The following is a 27,210-nucleotide window of genomic DNA, read 5'->3' as shown; positions in this document are numbered from 1 at the left end:
GTTCTCTACGCTTTGTTAAGAAATACAGAATGAAGCTCAAAAATTTCCTTTAGGTGACTTTAAATATCAATTAAGTTTTCTCTTTTAATAAGACTTTGAGGCTTTCTCTTTTCTTTTTTTCTTTTTTTTTTTTTTAAATTGTAAAATTACAATTGGTTTAGGAACTTATTTACAGTCTAAGAAAAGAAATTAGGCCCAAATAGTTCCGAAAGAAAAAGTAGGTAATAGTCTTTTTATTCTTTTTTTTTTTTTTTTTTTTTTTTCGAATAGAAAACCTTAGTTCACTCCGTTTTCTTTTCGTTTTTTTTTCCTTTTTCTTTTTTTCATCGTTTCAATTTATAAGAATAGAATTAAAAATCATGAAAAAAATTTCTTGAGATTTTCTTTTTCCTTTCTTTTTTTTTTTCTCTTTTTAAACCTTTCGTAAAGTGCTAACGGTTTCAATAGATTCCGATGAAAATTTGAAGAGGGAGAATGAGAGAGAGAGGGGAGGGGGGAAGGGGAGAGAAAGAAAGAAAAAGAATGATCTCTCGATCGTAAGGATACGATCATTCGTGTTAACTTGACGTGCGTGGAAGAATCGTAACTGGAATCTTTGAATTAAGGTTTTCCTTTCGAATAGACATCGCCGTGAAATTCTTCGGCCGATTAGAGCGCCAGTCGGATCGAGTTTCTTGCGGACACTTTCAAGCCGTACCTACCGCAAGAAGCTATTCGTTTATCCAAGGAGTCGCGTGTAGTATGCAAGACCCCTTTGGTACAAGACCGCAACACCAACTGCGGTTATGATCTTTTATTTTATTTTCTTTTACTTTCATTTTAACTCTTCTTTCGATTTTCTTTATACCCAATCAATTCTCTAAGCTTTATACCGTTCGATTCATTCAAAAGTAATCTTATTTGCTTTAATATTTATTTATTTATTTTATTTATTTATTTCCTTTTTTCTCTTCATCCGAAAAATTTCATCTAAAAAATAAGTGACAAAAAAAGAAGTCGATAAATTATATAAATATAATACAACTATGGTTTTCTCTCTCTCTCTCTCTCTCTCTCTCTCTCTCTCTCTCTTTCTTCTCTCTCTTTCTTTCTTTTTTTCTCTGTCTGTCTGTTTGTCTGTCTGTCCGTCTCTCTTTCTCATTCATATTGCGAGTACGATAAAAGGGAAGGATAGGGAAGTAGTTGGGAGGCGTATAGGGGACCTTCTTTTTTCCATAAGTGGTCCCCGCGGGCCTTATGGGGTTTCTCGTGCTCGACAGTATCTACATATTACAACCTCGTGGCGCGGGGACCACCGTCGTTGACATAAGATCCTGTTATGCTGTCTGCTATCTCTCCGCGCAGTTTGTGTCGTGCCATAAAAAACATTAAAGGTACGAATAACATAAATTCGTTAACTATCCCAACTTCTCTCTCTCTCTTTCTTTCTCTCTCTTTTTCTTTTTTTTCTCTCTTTTGCTTTCATATTTAGATCTCATCGTAGTCCTCTTCGTCATCTCTCATTTCAATCTTTACTATATTATGCAACGTTGACAAAATCGTTACTATACTTATGTCATACCTCGAGCACGTGTCATTCGAATAAAGAATCTCATGGATATATCGTCTCGCTCTCTTTAAAAAAAAAATTTCCGAAATGTAATAGTCAAAGAAAAAAAAAAAATTTATACATACATATATATATATATATATATATATATATATATATATATATATATATCAGGACGATATATTTATAATAAAAATATTGTTGCTTCATTCGAAATAAATTATCAAAATTTGTACGTAAAAATTCATACTGAACAATTCCTCGAGGGAAAAGTCAATATTTGCGTTTTGCATCAGAGAAGATAATCCTCTTTCTCTCTCTCTCTCTCTCTCTCTCTCTTTCTAGTTATCTATCTATCTATCTATCTATTTATTTCTATCTCTTTATCTGATGGAATCTATCTCTTCAAAGTCCTTACGAATGAAGCGACATAAAATGATGGCCGACCATTTTCCACTTAAACTAAGAAGCTCAAAGGATAATTTGCATCTCATTTGGATATGGGAACGTGAAGTAAATAAGGAAGAAGATGCTAGACGAGAAAAGAAAGAAAGAAAGAAAGATTAGAGAGTGATTTTCATCGGCAACCCCGAGATATACATACCCTGAAGCCATGTGGTCGACGGTGGATTGTGTCCATGCGTCTAGAGTTACTCGGGCCCATGCGCCCGCGGCACGAGAGTTAATTGGCTGGAAAACCTTGCTATCCGATACCAACTCTGCTACCGCCCCGAGATACGTAAACGTGCATAATCCATATTTTCGTTTACCTACTCTTTTACCCATCCCCCCAAATCCTCCCAACCCCACCCCTCCCCATCCCTTTCTTGCCATTATATCTTGATGATCGAGGAGAAAGTTTGTCGAATAAAAAGAAATAATAATAATAATAGATAATGATAAATAAATAAAAGAATAACAGCGAGGAAAGGAGAACACAAAAATTATAACCATCAATTTAAAATCGACCAACGTATAGATCGATTTTATAATTTAATAATGATCATTTTTGTATATGTGTACGCATGGCTGTGCGCTTTGTTATTATTCAAACATGTCGTATTTTAGATTGTCCATCAAAAGATTTTAACAGAAAGAGAAAGAAAGAAGGAGGGAGAGAGAGAGAGTCTCCATCACGAGCCCTTTTTATCTATCTATCTCTGTCTCTCACTGTAGGCCCGGTAGAGATAGGCATTGTTGCGGGTGGTCCATGGTGCACATTGTCAGACCGGCCACCAGGTACTGCGCAACGTTGCCGCTCGCAATGTTGCTTGTGAGCTCCTCTTTTACGTCACCGCCTCCTCTTCCTTATTTTCTACCTCCTCTTGAAACGATCTTTTGCCTTTCTCCTTCTCTCTCTCTCTCTCTTTCTCTCTCTCTCCTTTTGTTTATTTCCATCCCCTATCGAGACGGTTCATGACCTATGTCATAACTTCGAAAGATTCGAAATCCTTTAGACATTACTCTTCTTCCTTCTAATATCATCTATCTTTTTGATTGGTCATTGAACCATATTGTTTTCTCTTTTTTTCCTTTTTTACTTTTTTATTTGTTTTTTTTTCTTTTTCTTTTTCTACTTGTCTATGTCACACATCGTCCGTGGAAAATTGTTCTTTTAACATTATATACGCGCGTCGTTGAGTCACGAGAATAAAGGACAGAGGAAGAGAGGGAGAGAGTGAGTGAATGAGTGAGTGAGTGAGTGAGTGAGTGAGTGAGTGAGTGAGTGAGTGAGTGAGTGAGTGAGTGAGTGAGTGAAGAGAGAGGTGAGGTAGGTAGAGGGGGGACCTAATTTTGGTATAGGTACAATAAATAATACTTTCTTTCTTTCTTTCGTGGAAAGGGGATGGCCCCAACGGTGGTTGCTGCCGTTCTCCACGTACAACAGGCAACGTATAATGCGCGGCCCGCCACTTATCATCGTCAAAGCCCACGCGGCCAATTTAAAACGCTGCTCCGCGGCTGCCGCCGTTCCACCTTATCTACCTCTCCGTTCCTCCTTGTTGCTTCTCTCTCTCTCTTTCTCTCTCTCTCTCCCTCCTTCTTTTTCTTTCTCGCTCTTATGCGTGCTTCTTCCTCGAAGGCTTCCACCAAAAAATGACGTTGAATTCATCGTATCTCGTCGGCTACCTTAACGCACTTTAAAGCTAAAAACTGCGGTAACAGTTATATAGTATCTACCCACCCTTCTACTTTCCCTCCTCCTCCTCCCTCTTCTCCCCCCTTCTCCCTCCAACCATCACCACTTCCACTTCCCATTCGGGATAGAAGAAGATTTATCTTTCGTTTGATTTGATCTCTTTTTCTTTTTTTTTCTCTTTTGTTTTTTTTTGCTTTTGGTTTTTTTTTTTTTTTTTTTTTTTTTTTTTTTTTTTTTGATTCGATCTTTTTTTTCCTCGTCACATATCGAACGGACATATTTTAATCGATGACTCGACAATATTCCGAACGGAATTTCGTTTATTTATTTATTTGTTTATTTTCTATTTTTTTTATTTTTTTCCAGGGCAAGGCGGAAGGACAGAGGTCAGCAGTATGGATCAGAGCTCGATTGCAGGATCAGCTGAGTCAGCTCGGCTACTTCCTGCAAAGGCACGCGGGAAAGGTCCTCTTCGTTGCCATACTAGCATTGGCTACCTTTTGCGTCGCATTAAAGTCGGCACAAGTACATAGCAAGGTCGAACAGCTTTGGGTCCAGGGTAAGTGTTTGCAATTGTTTAAACTAATGACTATAGTATGAAAATGATTTTTTTTTTATATCGACGAACAATTCTATTGCTGGTAGAAAGAAAATGAAAAAGAGAAAGAAAGAAAAAAGGAAGAAAAAAGTAAAAGGAAATTAAATTGCTTCCTCGAAAGAGAAACAACAAATGGGTAGAGTGAGAGAGAGAGAGAGAGAGAGAGAGAGAGAGCGATAGAGCGAGAGGGAGAGAGAGAGAGAGAGATAAAGTGAGTGAGAAAAGTTTAGGGGATGGTGACAAAGTGGGGGATTGGAAGGGATGAAAGAGAGTTCTCAAAAAAAAAAAAAAAAAGAAAAGAAAGGAATAAAAAAAAAGTAAAAAGGATAGTAAGAGTTATAAGTGAGACCACCGAGACGAAACGAAATATTCCTTGACTCTGTTTTTGTCTCTCACACACCCACCACGCGGTACATTAGTTACCCTCTGGGTGGCCCTCTATATTTATCTGTAGCTCGAACGTTAATTTGAACACCCGTTGCTAGCTTATATACTACAGATAAGACGTAGTGTACAGAGAGTGTATTTCATTAAATAAATAAATAAATAAATAAATAAAAAGAAAGAAAAAAAAGAGGGAGAAAATTTATATCACGAAAAAAATCGAGTGGTTTTTTAACAAGTTTTAAGGATCATAGGAGTTTCATTGACGAGTTTAATAACAGATTCTTTCTATAATGGTTAGTTAGTTAGAAAAGAAAGAAATGAAGAAAGAAAAAAGAAAAAGAAAAAAACAGAAGTCAAAGCGACAGGAATTATAAAGTGTAAACCGAGTGTGTAAATAAGAGGTGTCGCGTTGGTAGTGTTGGTAGATGAGAGGAACGATAAAGCGATCGTGATTATTTGAGATGCGTGTTGTTCCTCGAGAGTCGGCTCGATCAAGGAGGAGTAGGAGGAGTAGGAGGAGGAGGAGGAGGAGTTGAAAGAAGAGGATCGTTCGTATACCGGATATCCGTGAGGTGACCACGAGGACGACAACGTGCAAGTTGATGAGTCTCAAGAGGTTAGAGATATGCGGGTGTAGTGTTGTCCTCGTATGATGTGTAGTTACATGGTAACCATAGTGTTTCATTCTACGATATATACATATGTATGTGTAAATATATATATATATATATATATATATATCCTTGAGAGATATTATAGAATATCGGAAACTCACTTTTTCGTTTTCATTTTTTTTTTTTTTTCATTCAATAGAAAATAGAAAGAAAGAGAGAGAGAGAGAGAGAGAGAGAGAGAGAGAGAGAGAGAGAGAGAGAGAGAGAGAATGAGTTAGTTACCCTCTAGGGACAAAGCGCAATGATTCTATCGGCCGTGAAAGACTCTGGGGGCCTGTTCTCTCTAGACGCGTTTAACTTTATGGCGGGAGCAGAACGCGTAAAGCATTCTCCTGAATTCGCAACGCTTTGCCGGCGCAATCACGAAGCGCTGCTCTCTTACCTCACCGACACACAGACAGCATCGGCCTTTTCTCTTTTCCTTCAACGCCGATTGTAAATTCGAGTCGCGAAGCTTTGCGTCGCTGCGTGCGGTCCTCCCGAAGGAACACTGACGCCATTCGCCATGAAATAACAAGAAGGTAAAAAAAAAGCCCGAGAGGAGAAAAAAAGAAAAGAAAAAGAAGAAAAAAAAAAGAAAGTCAAAGAAGAAGAGAAATAATAAGGTCAAACAGAATTAAAAAATAAAATAGAATAAATGAATAAATAAATAAAAAAATAATAACACGGGAAACTCTTGGCGTCATCCAAAGGATTCTCTCTCATTGAATCCAATGTCTTTCTATTTCGATCTTCTCTCGATTGCCTTTATTTTCTCGCAACCGAGAACGATAAGTTGCTTTTACTAAGCGAAGATGTGAATGGCACACACGCGGCATCATCGTGTATTTCCTTTCTCTTTCTTTCTGGTCTATTTTCTTCGGTTCTTCTTCCTGAATGCATCCGCGCGCATGCAAGAGAAGGCGGCGCTCTGCCTGTCCTATACCTTTACTACTCTCTGTAGGTGAATAAAGAAAGACAGAAAATATACGCATGCTCTCATCTTGCTCTCACCTCTTCGAGGAACACTCCACAGCCGGATACCTACAGCATTTTTCACGAATCCCAAAGCTATCTTTCTAGTTTACCTATTTTCTTTTTTTTCGTTTCTTTTTCTTTTTTGTTTTTCTTTTTTTTTTTTCCTTCCCTTTAATCACTCCCATCGATCGATTTTTATTACGATTATAATTCGCATCATAAACCTCACTCAGAAAAATTATTAAGATCGAAAATTTCCAAAATATTTCCTTTTTGCTAATCAATTGCAATTATCAAGTAATATCGATAGAGTAGTCAAAAAAAAAAAAAAAAAAAAAAAAAAAAAAAAAATACAAAAAGAAAAAAAATCACGTATTAACTATTCCAAATCGAAATATTTTGTATAATTTTGAACCATAAAAAGTGTTTACACTATTCGTTTACGAAAGCAAAAAAGAAAGAAAGAAAGAAAGAAAGAAAGATTATTTCTCAGAAAATAAGAAGATAATGAGAATTTATGGGAATAACATGGGGGAAAAAAGAAAAAAAGAAAAGAAGAGAAGAAAAAAGAAAAGAAAAGAAGAAAAGAAATGAAAAGACGAAAATGAGTATGGAAACGTCGTCTTCCCTTCGTGGAGGGACCTGTATAGGGCCAAGGAGGCCGCAGCTTTGGCGTGACAAGGACAGACAGAGGACGAAGCCACGACCGTGCACGAGGGGCCGGCTGACTGCTTACATCTTCATTAGGCCCCCATGCCTTGGAGTAAGAGAAAGAAGGAGAGGGAGAGTGGGATAGCGTACGGCAATGAAGAAAGAGAGCAAGAGAGAAAGAGAGGGGAGGGAGGAAGGGAGAGAGAGAGAGAGAGAAAGAGAGAGTGAGAAAGGTAGGAGCAGGATGAAGGAAAGGAAAGAAAGAGATAGATGTAAGGCCACAACTGGGATATAAGAGAGTCAGAAGAGCGTCGTCCAAAGACCCACCAGGAATCTGTTGTTGTTGCTGTTCCGACGAACGGTCGTTCCGACCGTCGGACGGACCGACGGACGGACGGCTGCATAAACAGAGGATCTCATCTTCCCTTTATCCACTACAGTTGTTATATCGCTCCCACGTACGCCAACATCTTAACATCTATTTTAACCATATTGAAATTGTGTACGTGTGTTATCTGTGTATTATTTGTGTATATGTGTGTACGTAGATCCTTCAACGTATTGCTCCCATTAAAAAGGATCCCACTGTACAAATAATTAAACCGTATAAATTTTATCTATAACAGCAATAAAATCTAACTATTCGTTCGTGACGTTAAATGGTAGATATTAAATTCTTTTACATTTCACGAATTTTCAAATTGTATCAAATATTCGAAAGTTATTCCAAGATTTATTTCCAAGCGTTGTGACATTATTATCGGTTCTTTTGCTTTCTTTATTTCTTTCTTTTTTTTTTTCTTCTTTAAAAATTTTTTAATCACTTCAAAAAGATCTTTTTCACGAACATCGCAAATAATACTGTTAGGAATGGGATTATGAATGCGTCATGTGTACTGAGAAACTAGGTCTCCTTGAGAATGCTTAGACGATAGAATATGCTATACACGGATGAGAGCCACTTAGATTGGACGGGGCTCGGTTCCGGTGAATGGTCGCGGTGGGTGGCCCGATGTGCTCTCTGTGTGCGCCAAGCCATCCCAACCAGCCAACCAGCGGTGGGCCTGCGTGCCTCAGCGACTGAGCCAAGTCTCAGAGCTTCTCCGTGAGCCTCCGAGAGAGCTAAGCCTACTTCGAATCCCCCACCCTATCCCATCCCATCCCCTAACCCCATCTCTCTCTCTTTCTCTCCCTCCCTCTCTCTTTCTCTGTGTCTTTATCTCTTTCGTACTCTGGTATCTTCCACGTGTTCTTGCTCTCCGAAAACTTGGTCGGGCGTTCAGTGAGGAAGGGAGAGCCACGAGAGTAGTCTTATAGAGCTCGTAGTAGTAGTGAGCCGAAGGACCCAACAGCCCTTTTCTGGGCCCTTCTACGTGTCCTCCTCATCTTCTCTCAGCGTCACTGTTCACCTTCGTGAACGACGGGCATCAACCCCAAAATTTTTTTAACGTTCCTTCACATGTTTCGATTTTCCATTCTACTGGTCGACTTATTATCTCAATCCATTCCTCTATCTATAATTCATTAATATCTATCCGTGTTATCGAGAAGAGTGAGAGGTGGCTGCGATGGTGCACGGGTGCTATTGATAGGTAAGGGGTAGGGTGGAGTGGAATGGGGTGGGTGGGAGCGGCAATGGTTGATGGTAAAAGTTCAGAAACATAGGATTCGACCTGTTGCGCGGAAACACATGCCTGCCTTCACGACGTTTAATTGGCAATTAGCGTGAGGTACGCGCGCAAGGTAACGCCGGCGGAATACGAGGCACCTGGAAAACGGTCTACGTAGTTACCGCAGGGGTTCTCCTTCTTCGACAACGATATGTTATATTTTCTTTTGTAAAAGAAATTTTCTCTCATTATTTATTAATCAACTGTATGCTGTATCGATTATGGCCATGTCCTTTTTTATTTAGAAAACAATTGTCGTTCTTGTTTTATCATTTTCGTCTGAAATTCTGTCTGAAATGTGTTTTTCTTTTTTCCTCCATTTAAATCGAATATCTGTTTAAAATAATTTACTAATCTAATTAAAATCTATTAACTCGTAATCTTTCGAGGAATAAACAGACAGACAGAGACAGAGAGGAAGAGAGAGAGAGAGAGAGAGAGAGAGAGAGAGAGATAGAGAGAGAGGGAAAGAGGGAGAGAAAGGTCTCATAAAATATGTTGATGACAAAATTTCCTGGTTTCTCGGGAGTCGTTTAGATTGAAAGAATTTCTGGATGGTTCTGTCGAGGTTTCAAATTACAGGACATTCGGCTGAGTGGAGGTGGTAGGTGAGGAATATGTCTCAAAAATAACTTTCTTGACAGGGATAAGAAAGAGGTGGTGGAGGAGGAGGAGAAGGAGGAGAAGGAGGTTGCAAGAAGAAGTAGAAGTGAGGGAACGAGAGCGAGAAGGGTCACGCGACGGCATTATGGTAGTACGGTCGATGAGTAGTTGCGTCATATGGGAAACTCTTTGGAGCACCTTTAACGAGAATGACTAGGGGAGACAGACGGCGGGGGCTCTTCTAAAGAGCCACGTGGTCGTACGTCTTTATAGGCATTTTCACACACCATAAAGCTGTCGACACCTTAGTTTTTGCTTCCCATACTCTCTTATACGGTCGGCCGATTTGAAAGCCAATATAAAATTTCAAAATCTTTATAAATCCGACAAAATATTTGTTGATCGATTTTCTTAAAAAAACAAGAAACAAAAAAAAAAAAGAAAAAAACATCTTTGCTTATTTATAATTTCTCTTATCCGGTATCTTCGTTTAACATTGATAACATCGACTTGACAATCTTAATTCGTCGATGATAGTCAATTAAAAATCAATGGTTAAGGCAACTGTTATTGATCTAATATAATACCCACTTATATATATATATATATATGCAATTTAAAAAAAAAATCACGTAAGTACTTCTTACTGATTCTACGTAATCTGGTAGATTCTATCGATGAGAAATAAAAAAAAAAAAAAGAAAGAAAGAAAGAAAAAAGGAAAGATACATTGTCGAAAAGAAAAGAAAATCAAAATAAAGTAAAGAAAAGGAGCCATATAAGACAAGCGGGAGACTTTAATGCCTCTCCATGACAAGCAATGATTTCGAGGGTGATTCCCTTTGGTGGAAAACGTTTTGGTGTCCGGCAACCGATCCGCCTTTCGTCTCGTAATATCGCAAAATTAACGTGTAACCGGTAATTGGACAGAAGTATCTCTTTAACGATTCGACCGGTCGTGTCTCGACTTGTCCGTCTTAAGTGGCTTCTCGTTTGAAATTTAAGGAGTTTCGCTCCACCCCGTCACCGTTCGCTACCGTTCGCTTCTCCACGAAGATTCGAAAAGAAAGAAAATAAAGAGAGTAAGAGAGAGAGAAAGAGAAAGAGAGAGAGAGAAAGAGAAAGAGAAAGAGAGAGAGAGAGACAACGAAAAAGGGGTTGGAAGATCTTTGATGAAGATCGAGTCGATCTCTCCGATGCGTGCACCTGCTTCCCTCCTCTTTTTTTCTTCCCTTCCCCACTTCCCTTCTTCTTCTTCTTCTTCTTCTTCTTCTCCTTCTTCTTCTCTTTTTTCTTCTTTTCCTTTTTTTCTTTTTTTTCTTCTTCTTTTCCTCCTCCCTTTCTTCGATTCTTTCTTCTCACCGAGCACGCGTGTGTTCCTTATTCCATTCTTTTCTTTCGACTCTTTCCCTCTTCTATCTTCCTGTAGCCCTTCCTCTGTTGATTCAAGCTTTGCCTCGCGGCCACCATCAAATTATCGTTAAATATCGGTTGTTCTTTCTCGGTACGGGAACGCACGAGTTTCTTTCCCTCCTCCCTTCCCTTCTCCTCCTCCTCCTCCTCCTCCTCCTCCTCCTCCTCCTCCTCTTTTTTTTCCTACGTCATTATGGAAACAAAATTCAACTTCAAAATTTCTATTCCTCGTAACTTAATTATATATATATATATATTTTTTTTTCTCTTTGTCCCGTTGATAATTTAAATGCGTAATAATTATTCGTAGAGAAAATATTTTGCAATCAAAAGATGGAGAAATATTTTTATTAGAGAGAGAGAGAGAGAGAGAGAGAGAGAGAGAGAGAGAGAGAGAGAGAGAAGATTTTTTTCTCTTTTTCTTTTTTTGTTTCTTTTTTCCTTTTTCTTTTCAAATGTAGCAAAAAATTCTTCATCCTTTCCTTTCCGTCGATTACCGGAAGGACGGGTTTAGTTTTAGGGTATGTATTGCTGCCGTTCTTCCAGCAGCATCATCCCTCTTTTTGGAACACGAGGACGGGGAAATAATTACAGGGAGACCATGTCGATAAATCACTGCCTTCTTCTTCCTATCTCCCTCCAACCCTCCGACAGCGTTTGCGAACTTTCCCTTCCACTATCTCTCTCTCTCTCTCTCTCTCTTTCTCTCTCACATACATATACATACCCTGTCATTTTTTAATTTTTCGTAAAACGTAGAAATGTCTTAATTATTAAGGTGGTTAATTGTAAAGATATTTTTTTCCAAGAGAAAAGAAAAGAAAATAGAAAGGAAATTATTGTATAAAGATAAAAAATTATTATCGATGACACTGATTAATCTCAAATTTGTTAAATATGTCTGTATATACATATATATATATACACCCTACTGAATAAAATTTACTAATAATAATAACAATACCAATAACAATAATAATAATAATAATAATAATAATGACGAAATAAAAGTAAATGTATTACGCATGACATTGTGCTTCTTTCCTTTTACTTTTTCTTTTTTTCCTTCGAAAGTGATCATTATTTTCTTGAATTGGAAATTTACAAAGGACCAAGTTGAGAGTCACTGAGAAGCGAGCAACACGGGTGGTCCACGGAGGCTGCGCCGTGGCGGAACGAGCAAATACGCCGTCGGCATTTTTGACGGTGAAATCTGACTAGGTGGGGTCTCAACGTAGTCCGCGTCAGCCGTCATCCTCGTGCCCTTCGTCCATTACTTTCGGTCTTATATGCGTATCTTCCAATTGCCTCCTCCTTCTCCATCTCCACCTCCACCTCTTCCTCCTCCTCCCCCCTTCTCCTCTTCTTCGTATTCCCTTCTCTACCTTATCCAGTCTCTCTACTCTTTCTCCCTTTAACTCACTTCATCTCTCTTTTCTTTTCATCTTTTACTCCATCGATCGGTCTTCTGGTCAAAGTGAGTGAGCAAGAGGAAGAGAGAGAGAGAGAGAGAGAGAGAGAGAGAGAGAGAGAGAGAGAGAGAGAAGACTTTTCGATGAGCTTTGGTTCTTTATTTTGCAGTAGCCAGACTGGAAACACGATTTCATCCGTATGTATCTACTACGATGCGGTTCTCCGGCTAACGGAATTTTATTTACTGTGGAATAAATTCGTCTCGTGTACTTACGCGTGCGATTCGAGATCTCCTCGATCGTATTCGATTTTCTTTTATTCCGCTCAATGACGAGATTTACGTTGACAAACGTTTCAACGCACATTTCTTTTCTTTTCTTTTTTTTTTTTTGTTTTTTCTTTTCTTTTCTCTTTTCTTCTTCTTCTTCTTCTTTGTTTATTTATTTTTATTTTTTCCTTCTCCTTTTTTTCCTTCTTCTTACTTTTTTTTTTATTTTTATTATTTTTGTTGTCCTTCATTGTTTTCTTTTATTTATTTATTTATTTGTTTTTTCTTTTTTTTTTTTTTCTTTTTTTTAATTAGTATCAACTTCTGTACGTCGTTACACTGTATACATATACTGTTATCAACGGATAACTTCAAGGATACTTAAAGATCTTTCCCGATCTTGCAATTATATTTATCTCTCAGATACGATCATCGTATATTTACTACTACTACAATTGTGCTATCACTACTACTACTATTATTACTATTATTGCTATTACTACTACTACAACTAGTATTACATCTACTACTACCACTACCACAACGGCACGATCGAGGGATGGTCAGTTGATCGAGCTCGCTTGATTGGTGATTAGCTTTTAAAAGCGGCACGGCCTATTTCAATATCTCCGTGATCGTTAACTTGGTATCCCCATCGTAAAGACGTTATTAAATCTATTTACGATGATTTACGACGGTGGCTCGTAATTCCGGAGGGAGTTACCGACTAATTACTAATCGTCGTTTGCGATCGATCGAGGGTGGCTCCCTATAATGTCACATTACATATATACATTACATACGTACATACATAAATAAATACATATATATTTATCTCTACGTAAAAGGTGGGATTATTCGAAATAGAACATTTTTCGAAAGTTTTGTCATTTTATTATTCTCCCTCTTTCTCTTTCTCTCTCTCCCTTTCTCTCTTTCATTTTTAACAACACCCTGTCGTTATTTCTACGACTGTTTCGAGGAAAGCTTTTATTGGTACTCTGCCAACGGGGAGGAATTTTTCTTGGTATATATATATATATATATATATATTCGTATAGTCAAAGGAACGTGCGTTACGACACTCTGTGTGTCTGTCCCAATGTGTTTCTCTTCGAGGAATCGTCTTTCGCGCGCGATGCATATACATACGTACGTACATCCAGCAGGGTTCACTTTGAAAAGTTCAAGCTTGGATGATGTGTTGTTTCGAGATTAAAAGAGAAGGGGGAGGCGCGGAATGAAATGACGTTGATCGTTCTGCAATTTATATTTTCTTTCTTTTTCTCTTTTTTTTTTTTAACAACGATATCGTGTGGAATAATTAATAATTATTTATTTTTCTCAATATTTTCCGTCCATTAATAAAATGTTATTATATTAATAAATTTAAATATATAAGTAATAGGTAAGTATTATATATATTTATTTGTCACATAAATATATATATATATGTCGTTTTATTGATTATAGCATATAAAATATATTTTTCCAAATGTGTATTACTAAAGTAAAGGTCGTTTGGTTTTATACTTTCAGAAGGTGGAAGATTACAAAAAGAATTAAAGTACGCGTCGGAAGCACTCGGGGAGGCCGCACCATCGACGCACCAGCTCGTTATCCAAACCCCAAGACATCCCGGGGCAAACATCCTACATCCTGCCGCGTTGAAAGAACATTTGGCAATTCTCAAGGCAGCTACTCAGGCCACCGTACATCTCTTCGATATGTGAGTCGCTTTTTTCTTTCTTTTTTTATTCCTTTTCTCTATTTTCTTTTTTCTTTCTTTTTTTTTTTTTGTTTTTTTTTTTACGTTCTCTATTACAAATATCTGCAGTATTTTTTTAGACTCGTACGTGTCTAACGATATATATCCTGTTTTTATTTTTTATTAATTAAAACGAAGGAAATTATCTTTACTACTAGTAATAAATATAATAAGATTAATATCATTGTAGAATTTTGTTTATTATACACACACATATATATATATATATAACTGTCTCGTGTATCAATATGGACAAATTTTACGGGAAGAAACGTCACGTGCGTGCCAGTAAGCGACTTACGGACAACGAGCTTCGAAGTTGGAGAAACAGTACAAAGGCATAGGACGAATGACTGATTTGTACGTTCGTTCGTTCCTTCCCTTTCTCCATTACGGACTCTCCTTGGCTCTCTTTTTCCATGAACCATTTTTATTTTCTTTCTTTTTTTTTTTTTTTTTTTTTTTTTTTATTTTACCGCTTATCGGCACGAACGTGGCCTTTTAAGAGTATGCAAACTTGTATTCATGAATGCATGTGTTCCGTGTCGCTTGCAGCACGTGGAGACTGAAAGACATGTGTTACGCGCCGAGCATACCCAACTTCGACATGCACTACATCGACCAGGTAATTCAAATGACAACCACGATAAATGTGTACGCGTAAGCACGAGTCCTCTCTCTCTTTCTCTCTCTCTCATATCCTGAGTACGTATCAGTACGTATTACATACACGCACACTTATACACTCATTCACGCCAAGTCTAAGCCGGCTGGCTCTTCTTATTTTCCGTTAACTCTACTCAATAAAGCCTTCTCCTTTTCCTCTTCCTCCTTCTCCTCTTCCTCCTCCTCCTCGTCCTCATCCTCGTCCTCGTGCTTATCCTCGTCCTCGTCCTCGTCCTCGTCTTCGTCCTCATCCTCATCCTCTTCACTTTCAATGATCAATATTATTACATAATCCTCTACCACCGAAGATCTCTTTGTATGTGTTTAGATACATAGAAGATCTTACATTTGATTATAACCCTTTCATAGTCTCTAACTCCGGTAAATCATTTCGAGGATAATTCTAACTCGATCCCTCAATGATCTCGAATGGTACGAAGAAAACGACCTTTAGTATACTGAACCGTCGTCCTATTAGAGTTTCCAAGAACCCGCAGGTGGTCCCATCCTAATACCCTTTACTCTACTTGGAAACGTAATACGACGACGGACATTCCATTTCTACGTTCTAGTAAAAGTATTTTTTTCTTTCTTGCCGATCACTAAGTCTGTTCATTTATTATAGATCGTTACAATTTTTCTTTCTCTTTTTTTTTTTTTTTTTTTTTTTTTCTAAAGAAAGAGAGAGAGAGAGAAAGTAAAAATATTCAATATCCAATGATTCTTTGCTTTCAGATCTTCGATAGTATTATACCATGTGCTATCATAACACCTTTGGATTGCTTTTGGGAAGGAAGCAAACTTTTAGGCCCCGAACATCCCGTTCACATACCGTAAGTAATTTTTATTATTGATAATAAACCTTCGAATTTATAATACTGTTGAAATATTATTCGTTTTGATCGATGACAGTGGTGCAAAAACGAACAAGCCCGTCCAATGGACCAATCTCAATCCATCCGGTATGTTGGACGAGATGAAAAAATTGCAATTCATGTTTCCCTTCAAAACGCTTGAGGACTACATGAAGAGAGCTGGGATAACGAATGCCTACCAGAGCAAGCCGTGCCTCGATCCAACGGATCCTGAGTGTCCGGAAACCGCACCCAACAAGAAGTCGCAGCAGGTAAAAAAAAAACGATTCCACCTATGTCCGATTGGACTTAGATATTTTCCTTTTTTTTTTTTTTTTTTTTTTTTACTTTTGCTGATCAACAACGTCATTGACAATTTCATGGTTCTTACGTAATCTTGCTAAAAAAAAAAGAAAAAAAAACAGAGAAAAGAACAATAATAATCCTTTTTATCAAAAATCTCGTGAAAATCGATGAATTTTTTGAAATTGAAAATTTCTTTGTATAAATCAAAAGAAGGGAAAAAGAAAACAAATGTTACTACCAGAGAAAGAAAATTGGGTCACTCGAAGGAATAAGGCGTGTTATAAAAGATTTTAAAAATCTTCGTAGGAACTCGTGCATGTATGTACGTGAGATTTGACGTTAGGAACAACTAATGTTTCCCGATCGTTTAAAATTCAACTACAGTGGCAATCGTTTGCGTGCGCGTTGAAAGTACAAGAGGAAGAAGCGTTCCGACTCTCTTTGATATCGTGCGGGTATCTTATGCGGACCATCTTGATGGTGTAGACTATAAAAGGGTAAGGAGAGAGAAAGGGAATAATGAATATTTAATTGAACGTCCACAGATATATGAGGTTCGTACGGTGCGAACGAAATAGAAAATCTTTTTATAGATAAATTCTTCTGAGAAAGTTTTTTCCTTTTTTTTCTCTCTCTCTCTTTCTCTTTTTCCCCTTTCTTTCTTTCTTTCTCACTGTCTCTCTTTCTCTCTCTCTCTCTCTCTCTCTCTCTCTCTCTCTCTCTCTCTCTCTCTCTCTCTCTCTCTCTCTCTCTAAAAATAATCTAATAATTCTATTTGTATTAAATCGTAAGAGTTATAAGAATAAACTTAATTTTTTTTTCTTTTTTAATTAAATAATTGAAATGGAACGCATTTGCTTGATCAAACGTATCAATTCGGTATGGGTTTTAAATAAAAGACAAAAAAAAAATAGATTATATCGCCCCATAAATTTATTAATCGTTTTCGAAGAATCATTGGGTCTCGTATATACATACATACATAGATAGATACATACATATTATACGTACATATATCGTACGTGCGAATGCGCCGGGAAGAAGGCACGGGTGCGCGCCGTGAATGAAACGATTTCCATGTTAAATCAGCGATGAGTATGCGAGTCGTGTGGGTAGCGCCTCTACGAGCATTAAAATAATAAAATCGAGAGATGTGCGTCATTATTGCGCTACCCTGGTGGTCGTATGAGGGACGTTACATACCCGATCGTTTCGCTATCATTAAACTACTCGTAGTTGCTTCACTATATTTGCACGTGTTGATGATATATGCGCGCGTGAGCATATATGTGTAATGTGTATGTATGTGTATGTGTGCGTGAGAAAGAGAGAGAGAGAGAGAGAGAGAGAGAGAGAGAGAGAGAATTCTAATGACATTATAGTCAAGTCATTATAGCCATCACATTCAAATTCTTTTGTGCTAGAAAGTGGACAACGATTGAGTTATATATATATCCTTGATTCTTTCTCTTTTTTCTTTTTATTTTTCTTTTTCTTTTTTTAATATTCTTTTTATTTATTTATTTATTTATTTTTTTTTTTTTTTTTTTTTTTTTTTAATTAAAAAGATACTTTACCAAGATTCTCATTTTTCTCACGTTCGATAAAACGAAGTAACGCATCGCAATGATGGCATAGGATTATAATGTATCTCCCTCACCTACTTCAATTTTCATCCTTCTTCTCTCGTTCGTTGCATATGAGCCCTTTTTCATCGTAATTACCACCGTATGCCATCTAAAAGTGGCCACGAGAAAGTCGAAGAGAGAAAATGAAGTGTAGAAAATAAAGAGTAAGAGAGAGAGGGAGAGGGCAGCAACAGAGAAATCAATGGAGAAACTTTCATGGTGGTGGTTCCCTTCTTGCGATGCTCGTCTTCTACGAGAAGATTCAAAAAAGAGAAAGGGCAAGATAAAAAAGAAAGAGGGAGGATGGGGAAAAGATACGGAACGCGGTCAATTAATTTCGCATAATCGAAAGACCAGATTTATTATATCGTCCAATCTGAAGAAGGAACGGAATATAGAAGTGTAGTAAAATACTTACTTTGTTTTATCTCTCTCTTTCTCTCTCTCTCTCTCTCTCTCCCTCTCTTTCTCTTTCTCTCATCTCTATTTCTATTTTCATACAACATAAGCACATCTGTACTTAAGGTAATTACACTTAATGGTCAATGGCGGCGAAAAAATGACGAAAGGATCGTTAGATCAAAATGTTCTTTGGCATTGCATAGCTGCAGGGCAAGGGACGTTCTAAAGGGCAACCAAGTCCGCCCCTTGTACGTACTCGCTAATACCTTACGTGTTGAGTATCCCTTTATTAGGCACTGCCGAACGATCTTTTTGTGAGCCATCCTTGTTTGGTATGCCGTCGCGGTAATATCCGGTCGCATTTCTCGCTATGCCTCGGTATCCTAGATATTCGTTGATATTTTAAATGCAGGACACGTTTCGTTTCAGGAACCGGACATAGGAGCCGAACTAACCGGCGGTTGTTATGGATTCGCGGCGAAATATATGCATTGGCCCGAGGAATTGGTCGTCGGTGGTGCAAAACACAACAAGACTGGTCATTTAACCCGAGCGGCAGCCTTGCAAACAGTCGTTCAATTGATGGGCGAACGAGAACTCTATGATTTTTTAGCTAATACCTACAAAGTACATCATATAGATTGGTCGCAGGAAAAGGCTTCTCAGGTTCTTGAAACATGGCAAAGAGAGTTCAGCAATAAGGTGAAGAAACATTTGGAAGTAAATAGTACGTCGTCGTACAATCTCTATGCCTTCAGTACTACAACCATGAACGATATACTTGGAAAGTATAGCGAGGTGTCAGTTATGAAAATAGGAATTGGATGCGCTTTGATGGTAAGTTGTTCAATAATTATTATCATCATTTTTAGGTATGCAGGACAAAAACATAATCGATACAATTACAAATTTTATTCGTGTATTTTGTTATAGCTGTTTTACGCGGGTATTGCACTTTTACGTTGGAAGGATCCAGTACGTTCTCAATCTGGCGTTGGAATAGCCGGTGTGATGTTGGTCGGTGCAACGGTCGCTGCTGGTTTAGGATTTTGTGCCCTACTTGGCATTCCCTTCAATGCCGCAACAACGCAAATAGTCCCGTTTCTAGCATTAGGTCTTGGAGTTCACGATATGTTCCTATTGACGCACACGTATGCAGAGTTATCGGTGAATGAGGTACCGAGCGGAGAACAGACCGGGGTCGTTCTCAAGAGAACGGGTCTCTCTGTTCTCTTGACCGGCTTGAGCAACGTCTCGGCCTTCTTTGCTGCGGCCTTGATACCAATCCCCGCTCTTCGAGTATTTTGCCTTCAAGCTGGCATTCTTCTTCTTTTCAATCTTGCTGCAATGTTACTCGTATTTCCCGCTATGGTCAGTTTAGATCTAAGAAGACGTAGATCCGGTAGATCCGATATATTGTGTTGCTGTTTGCCAGCGAAAAATGGAAGGAATAAATATTCTGGCAGGAGAAGTAACGGCACGGCTAAACAAACCGTAGCGAGAGCTATACCACCGGAAAGACGAGAAACTTGTACGCAAATTTTGACATCTCAAAATGCTCAGAGCGAATCCTGGGTCGGCGGTAACATCATAGATGCTGATTTCGACAAACAGTGTACCGAGGAGGAATCTTTAACCGGATGCAATCAGGACGATTGTCTTAGTTTCTCTTTGACGAAATTCGCGGCTAGGACTTATGCCCCGTTCGTAATGAAACCGGCGACAAAGGTTTTCGGCATGTTTATATTAGCTGCCGTACTTGCTGGTAGTGTTTGGCAAGCGATGAGAGTTAGCGACGGCTTAGAACTTACAGATTTGGTTCCTCAAAATTCGAACGAGCATGCCTTTCTCGCGGCCCAGGCGAAACATTTTGGATTTTACAACATGTATGCTGTCACCGGACGAGATTTCGAGTATCCGAATAACCAAAAACTTCTATACGAGTATCACGATGCTTTTATGAGAATAAAGAATGTTATTAAGAACGACAATGGAGGTTTACCGGAATTCTGGCTTAGTCTCTTTAGAGATTGGCTGAAGGGATTGCAGAATGCCTTCGACAAGGATTATAAAAATGGTTGTATTACCCAAGAAAGATGGTACAAAAATGCGAGTGATGAGGCGATTTTGGCTTACAAGTTGCTCGTACAAACGGGCCATGTAGATAATCCGATTGATAAGACATTAATCACGCAAGTAAGACTCGTCGATTCTGAGGGAATCATTCATCCACGTGCTTTTTATAATTATTTAAGTGCCTGGGCTTCAAATGACGCTCTGGTTTACGGTGCTTCCCAAGCAAATCTTAGGCCTGAACCAAGACAATGGATCTATACCAATGATCACGAATTAAAAATACCGAAGAGTATGCCTCTGACTTACGCGCAGATGCCCTTTTATCTTCACAAACTTACCGATACTCAGGAGATCACGGAATTGATAGGAAGCGTAAGGAAATTGTGTAGGAAATTCGAAGAACGTGGACTACCAAATTTTCCATCGGGAATACCTTTCTTATTCTGGGAACAATATATGGATTTAAGAAGTTGTTTGGGTGTAGCATTACTTGCAGCACTTGGGGCCAGTATTGTCGTCATCGGTATACTCCTTTTAAATCTTTGGGCTGCGCTTTTGGTCGGAACTGCTCTTGCTGGCGTCGTTTTACAACTCCTTGGACTTATGGGACTTTGTGAAATTAAATTGAGTGCCGTTCCTGCCGTCCTTCTCGTTGTCAGTGTGGGAATAGCCGTACACTTTACCGTACACATTTGTTTGGTAAATATTTTTATACGAATAATATATATAAATATTTAAATGTAATTAGATTTATAGTTATATTATTGTCATTATTATTTCAGAGTTTTGTTACCAGTGTTGGCAGTAGAGATAGGAGGGTACGTTTGGCTTTAGAACACATGTATGCTCCTGTTGTTCATGGAGCCTTCACAACGTTATTGGCAGTCGTCATGTTAGCTTTTTCAGACTTTGAATTCATTGTTCGATATTTCTTTCTCGTACTTCTATCTTTAATTGGAATCGGCCTTGTCAATGGGCTCTTCTTTTTTCCAATATTATTGTCCCTGATCGGTCCATCACCTGAGATTATACCGAATGATCATCCTGATCGAATATCCACTCCAACACCTCCAGCCTCTCCGATCATTAGAAGATCGAAACCACCACCGCCACCTAGAAGATCTCATAAAATTGATAACGCGAGACTGCATGCAGAACCATCGCTGACTACCATCACCGAGGAACCTAATTCCTGGCATAGTACACAAGAATCGTGTATTATCGTCCAGCCTGAATTAAAGGTCGAGACGATGTCAACTTGTGGTAATCAGGTATGTTACTTGGAAATAAATTGACCATTGAATTATAACTTTGATATTTTTGATTGTAAATATTTATTAAGTTAAACTTTAACTTGAATATTTTTCGCTTTGCATAGATAATATGAATGTTTAAATCCCATTGAAAATTCCTTAACACAATTTTTCTATAATATAGAATGCTAAACGATCTCTTCTACTTACATTGATAGAAATATCGATGATCTTTCTCTCGATAGCATGCTTAACAAGTGTGTTATGCTTTTGTTTGACTAACAGAATTGTAGCGGATCAGATACAAGTGGGTCTAGTCGAACGTCGCCTGTGCCATCAACTTCTCACATCACAACTAAGGTCACTGCCACGGCTAACATAAAGGTTGAAGTTCATACACCATTAACCAGTAAGTATCTATTCCGAAGTATCTTTTTTCGTTTGGTAATATATACGGAATGACTGATCATTTTTAAAATTTTGATATTAAATTTTTATAAAAAATATTTACATCAAATGAAAGATTTTAATTAGAATTTGAAATTATTGTAGGTGGAATGGATCGTAGTGAAAAATGCCAGCACACCAGCACCAGTAGCCGAAGGAGCTCGCGCTGCAATGCGAACGTTAATACAGGGGAGTCTTCCGGTTCCAATTCTGAACCGGATTCTGACACTAATCCGAACAAACACTAATGACAAATATCATGAAGACAAGCAAATGTTGTTAAAATACCACACAAAGCGGGAACATACAGAAGGCTGACTAGGATAGACTTTTTACTATATCGTTTTTTTTTTAATTATTATTATTATTATTATTATTATTATTATTATTATTATTATTATTATTATTATGATTATTATTATTTCTTATAATTAAGTAATACAATAGATTTGTCTTACTTAATTCTTAAAGCGGAAAAAGTATTATAAAAACGAACTTACGTTAAACTAATTCATTATCCATGACTGCTCATTGTAATATGCAGTAATCATATGCATTGTATATACATGTTTTCATGGGAGCATTTATGTTTATGTGTATAACGCATTTAAAGTACATCAGCAGCAGGCTTTTATTCTTAATGTACAGCATATTTGTATGAACGGCTGCTTTATTAAAAATTACATCCATTGTATGACAACTATTAAGACCAAGAATATGTATAAGGGGATTTTCTTAGATTTATTCAACGAATAACGTCTGAATGAGTGTGTCTCTTATGTAGAACGAGGTGCATTAATAATGCTTTTTAGAAATACCTGCACTCTGCTACTTTGCCGAATTTTCTTTTCAATATATATCCTGTTATGTTTTCGTTCCTATCGTACAAAGAAAAATATCATTTTATAAGCACAATGTTCACATGTATGTGAGAACGACTAAAATACATATAAACACTGCCCAACAATTATTGTGGAAATAATAGAATATATATTGAAAAGGAAATTCGATGAAATGGAAGAAGAAAATCCCCATTAAACGTTATTAATGCACCTCCTTCTATACTAGGAAGTACAATTAATTTTATATAAATGTAGAATGAATTTATTTATATAAACAAAGATGTTTACTGCCAATTTCTTATTTTACATGTAACAAGGACTGAAATTTCTTTGACGATATATATATATATTAACAGTCAAAAGTCTAATACAAAGTCGATAAGTCTTTGCCTTTGATAGATACATACACCGTCATATTTTGTAAACAAAAAAAAGAAAACAAAAACAAAAAAAGGAAAAAGAAAATGAAGAAAAAAGAAAAAGAACAAAATATGGTACAAGTTTCAGTATTTTATTTACCAACTCGTGTACCATCATTTTGTGCCTTGTGTGCAACTATTACAGTTAAAAATATATAATGCATACTTTGTTAAGTATATAGTTAGTGAAAATTGAAAAATAACAACTATGTAATATTTTTAATTATGTATTTCTTTTCATAGGACATGACAGAAATGATTTTAATGTCAAACTTTTATCGAGCATTTTATCTATTGCTCAAACACCTCAAGAAAAATAAAATCTGAGAACTATAATATTTATTATATGCTAACATTAATGTTCAGTGTGTATGTGACATGAGCGATATTGAATTTTGAAAGCTATTTATTATTTATTTTATAATATCCTCATTTTTTCTTTCTTTCTCTCTCTCTCTCTCTCTCTCTCTCTCTCTCTCTCTCTCTCTCTCTCTCTCTCTCTCTCTCTCTCTCCATATTTATCTTTTAATATCTGAAGTATTTAAAAGAATATACTTTGTACAATGACTACTTCATATTATTATAAATTGTAAAAATACATAATTATTTATGTCACTCTCTATATATTTTTATAGAAATTTAAAACTTAAATTAATTATATATATATATATATATATATATATATATATATATATATATATAAGTATATATACCTATATACTTATATATATATATACAAGTATTTTATTCATACCTTACAATGTAAAAAGCTGTAATATATTATAATATAACTAATTTCTACACATAACATTTTAATTAATACCTTTTGAAACCACCGCGAAGAAAAGTCATTTGACAAGATCGAAAAAATAAAGTCAATATAATTTTATTACTCTTTCCCGATTTAATAATTAAAGTAAAAATTATATATCACACAATGCAATTATATTCATATCTATTAAACATAAAAATAATTATAATTAAGTATATAATTATATTTTTTACATAAATTTTATTTTATAATTATATTTTGTACATAAAATCAGAAATAATGAAATTTGCATTTTATTATCTTCGTTATTACTATTTTTTGTTATTAATATTTTCGTTGTCATTATTAAATTTTCTCATAAAAATATTTATGATAATTATAGCGTGTATCCATATTTTTAAATAAATAAACTAGTGCATATATGTGAAAAATATACAGAATATAAATACCTTTCTTAAATATATAAGTGATACATTTGACTATGTCCGAGGTCACACATTTATTTATTTTTTGATTATAAAAATATGCAATTTTAAATATGTATGCAAGATACATACAGAAAATAATAGAATAATACTATTTTATATATATATACATAATTATTTCATCAATCTTTATTTATTTATTCTTTGGTAATACATGTTTTTGAGTTTATTGTAACATTTCTTTTATAATTAAAGTACTGTGCCATTGTTATTGCAATAGGGATAATCACTTTTAACTGGTACATAAAATTTACCCCTAGCAGGATAATTATTTACATTTAATCCAATACAAACGCATTTATCCTTTGTACAGGTCGAAATAGGCTGCGAACGACTAAAAATAAAAGGATTTTTTAATATATTGTCATAAAATAGTAATAATAATAATAATAATAATAATAATAATAATAATAATAATAATAATAATAATAATAATAATCATAATCATAATCATAATCATAATAATAATAATAATGATATATATGTATCGCGTCAATCAATCGTATATTTTCAATATATTTTTTCATTTGGAAATTTATTGCATTTCTTAACAGTACTAACATAAAAAAATTCAGAATATTAAAAAATACAACATACTCATCCCACGGTATTCCAATTAAACAACATTCTTGTTTTATGCACTCGGTAAAGTATATCACGGCTTTCGTATGAGAACAAGATATATCCACTAGAGCGGAAATAATTAAACAATTATTAGTAAAATTCTTTAGTCTTATAACAAAGCGATTAATATAATTGACTTTTGTACTATTTCAATTGTAAAAAAAAAGGAATTAATCTTAAAAAACGTGCACATATGTTCTTAGAATATTTTCGTTTAAATTCTTTCAAAATTTGATCTTATATATTCATTTATAGTGGCTATAATGTAATTATATACATACCGATATTGCAACTGGGTTGATAAATTCCATTATTCACATAAAAATCAGTGGTACCAAGGGTTCTCTCTGTTCCTAATGGAAGCGATGTATGTATAATTTCTACATAAACCGCATCTGTCTCACAAATTCTCTGAGAACAACTATTCAAATTGAAAAATGGCCCAGCAGGATCGAGCCCGACAATTAAAGGAAAATGTCCTAATTTCATCTTTTGAACTTCTTTCCCCGCAAAACCTGCAACTTGTGCTCCTAAACTGTGCCCAATCAATCGTATATTTGATATTGGCATTTTATATTTTTCTACAAGTATCTTGGTGAAACTATAAAAGGAAACACAAAAAAAAAGTAAAATTATGTATATATAATGCATAATTAAACAATAAAGTTTCTCTCTACTTACTTAGCGATATATTGTCCAACAGCACGTGTATTTTCAACGGCTTTGTAATAACCAGCGTACTGGAGAAGTGAAACTCCATTACTACAAGCACCTTTTTTCCAATCAATTGAGATTATGAGTACATTATGCTTAAAATGATAATTAATTTATTAATCCAGAATACTTCTTTTCTCGTAGTAAATATTATTATCAATCATACTTTCTATAATTATGAAATCTTACTTTATTTAACATTTCATTCGCCATATCCTCGTAATTTGAATTATTTGCAGATGAAAGGAAACCGTGTATAAGGAATATAACTTGACATGATAGCTGAGATTTGTCAAATACATTGTCATCCGTTAGATTTTGGAACGTAAGAACAACGCCATCGCGATTTTTTCTAAGAAAATATATATAATTTTTATTCGATAACCGAGTAATACCTGTTTAAAAAATGTATTCACATTTGTTTCTATTTCGCGTGTTAATAACGACGGTAAAAGAAGAAGAAAAAAAAAACAAAAAAGGATATTGAACGACCAACTAAAGAAAAAAAGAAGAAAAAATTACCATTACGTTTTTTATTTAAAAAATTATCAACATCGAGTACGTATATACGTACAAAATAAAAGTAATAAATAATTTGATCATTACCGTGTGAATAAAATAAATTCAATCGTTTCAACACCGAAGAAACAATCTGGTATCACTTTGTTTTTTGATGGAACCAACGACGATATTGAATCTGGTATCATATTCCCGTTTGATGGAACCAACGACGATATTGAATCTGGTATCATATTCCCGTTTGATGGAACCAACGACGATATTGAATCTGGTATCAATGATTTACCTAGAAACATAATGTAACTCTATACTTTTTTTAAAATAAAAATTATTAAATTTGAAATATATATATTTTTAATTCTTCTAAAGTAATATTAAATTATAATAGGACGAACTGGGTTTATAGAATACAAGAAAGTTTACCATCCGCGTAATAATAATGTAACACTTGCACAAAACATATGAACAATATCAAGTATTTTGAATTCATTTTGTAAGAACTTTAGTTGTCCAAAGAAACAAAACAGAAACTTTTTTGGATTAACAATACTAACAGTGCAAATGACTATTCTATTACTATTTATACTATTTAAACGCATTATAAATATAAATATTATCAGTAAGATAAAGCGTAAGTCCATTTGTTAAAAAAAATTATAATAATTTAGTATTTACGAACATGCGATAGGTACGTGTATAAACGTAGAAAAAAAAAAACTATCCAAATGTTTATCGCCAATAATTTATGTTTTCCTTGTAAACTCATTTCCTTGTGAAATTACTTCCTAAAATCAAATGAAGTCAAAATGTTTTGGAATATATTGTAAGGATATTGAGAATAAAAGCTTTGTCTTTTACGTAATTATAACGTAAATATTCTTAATATAAAAAGAATTATTTAATACAAAGAGAACTATTAATATAAGAAGAATTATTCAATCAAACAAAGACAAAATAAATAAACAGATATGCGATAAACGTAGAACTAATTGTTATTGTCTGTATCATTCAAGGGTATATTAGAAATGTTATCGTCACTGTGTATTTATTAAACGTATCGTAAAAATATTTATGAAAATAAAATATGCATATTTCAAGGATATATAAGGAGA

At 35.6% G+C, this 27,210-nt stretch overlaps 2 protein-coding genes across 5 annotated transcripts in view; one reads left to right on the top strand and one right to left on the bottom strand.

Annotated features, from left to right (window-relative positions):
* The window catches only part of LOC124426885 (protein patched), a 31,692-nt gene extending 8,221 nt beyond the window's left edge, over nucleotides 1-23,471 (top strand). For 2 of the 4 annotated variants that reach the window (XM_046969071.1, XM_046969074.1), the window contains exons 2-11: nucleotides 4,056-4,248; nucleotides 13,863-14,052; nucleotides 14,647-14,716; nucleotides 15,493-15,590; nucleotides 15,670-15,883; nucleotides 18,377-18,784; nucleotides 18,881-20,722; nucleotides 20,806-21,294; nucleotides 21,562-21,685; nucleotides 21,826-23,471. In XM_046969071.1, coding sequence (XP_046825027.1) covers nucleotides 4,056-4,248; nucleotides 13,863-14,052; nucleotides 14,647-14,716; nucleotides 15,493-15,590; nucleotides 15,670-15,883; nucleotides 18,377-18,784; nucleotides 18,881-20,722; nucleotides 20,806-21,294; nucleotides 21,562-21,685; nucleotides 21,826-21,971 — 3,774 coding nt within the window. In that variant the 3' untranslated portion in view covers nucleotides 21,972-23,471. The remainder of the gene's footprint in view (nucleotides 1-4,055; nucleotides 4,249-13,862; nucleotides 14,053-14,646; nucleotides 14,717-15,492; nucleotides 15,591-15,669; nucleotides 15,884-18,376; nucleotides 18,785-18,880; nucleotides 20,723-20,805; nucleotides 21,295-21,561; nucleotides 21,686-21,825) is intronic. The other 2 variants (XM_046969072.1, XM_046969073.1) reach the window with 2 other exon arrangements.
* Nucleotides 23,472-24,355: 884 nt separating this feature from the next.
* Nucleotides 24,356-26,658, bottom strand: LOC124426530 (phospholipase A1-like). The gene is made up of 7 exons (XM_046968293.1): nucleotides 26,522-26,658; nucleotides 26,186-26,384; nucleotides 25,769-25,931; nucleotides 25,547-25,674; nucleotides 25,147-25,466; nucleotides 24,839-24,929; nucleotides 24,356-24,575 (listed from the first exon to the last, which is right to left on the bottom strand). The coding sequence occupies exons 1-7, from the start codon at nucleotides 26,586-26,588 to the stop codon at nucleotides 24,431-24,433; spliced, it is 1,113 nt and encodes a 370-aa protein (XP_046824249.1). The 5' UTR covers nucleotides 26,589-26,658; the 3' UTR covers nucleotides 24,356-24,430.
* Nucleotides 26,659-27,210: the final 552 nt, after the last annotated feature.

This window comes from Vespa crabro, chromosome 9 (assembly GCF_910589235.1).
Source record: "Vespa crabro chromosome 9, iyVesCrab1.2, whole genome shotgun sequence".
Lineage (NCBI taxonomy): Eukaryota > Metazoa > Arthropoda > Insecta > Hymenoptera > Vespidae > Vespa > Vespa crabro.
This window is presented reverse-complemented; position numbering and strand designations above follow the sequence as displayed.

What these genes read in the sequence shown, in the direction of transcription:
- LOC124426530 (XM_046968293.1), bottom strand. Translation starts at nt 26,588, where the DNA reads ATGAATTCAAAATACTTGATATTGTTCATATGTTTTGTGCAAGTGTTA. An exon ending in ACATTATTATTACGCGGATG is followed by an intron (nt 26,385 to 26,521) that starts GTAAACTTTCTT and finishes TTATGTTTCTAG; the next exon opens with GTAAATCATTGATACCAGAT. An exon ending in GAATTTATTTTATTCACACG is followed by an intron (nt 25,932 to 26,185) that starts GTAATGATCAAA and finishes ATATTTTCTTAG; the next exon opens with AAAAAATCGCGATGGCGTTG.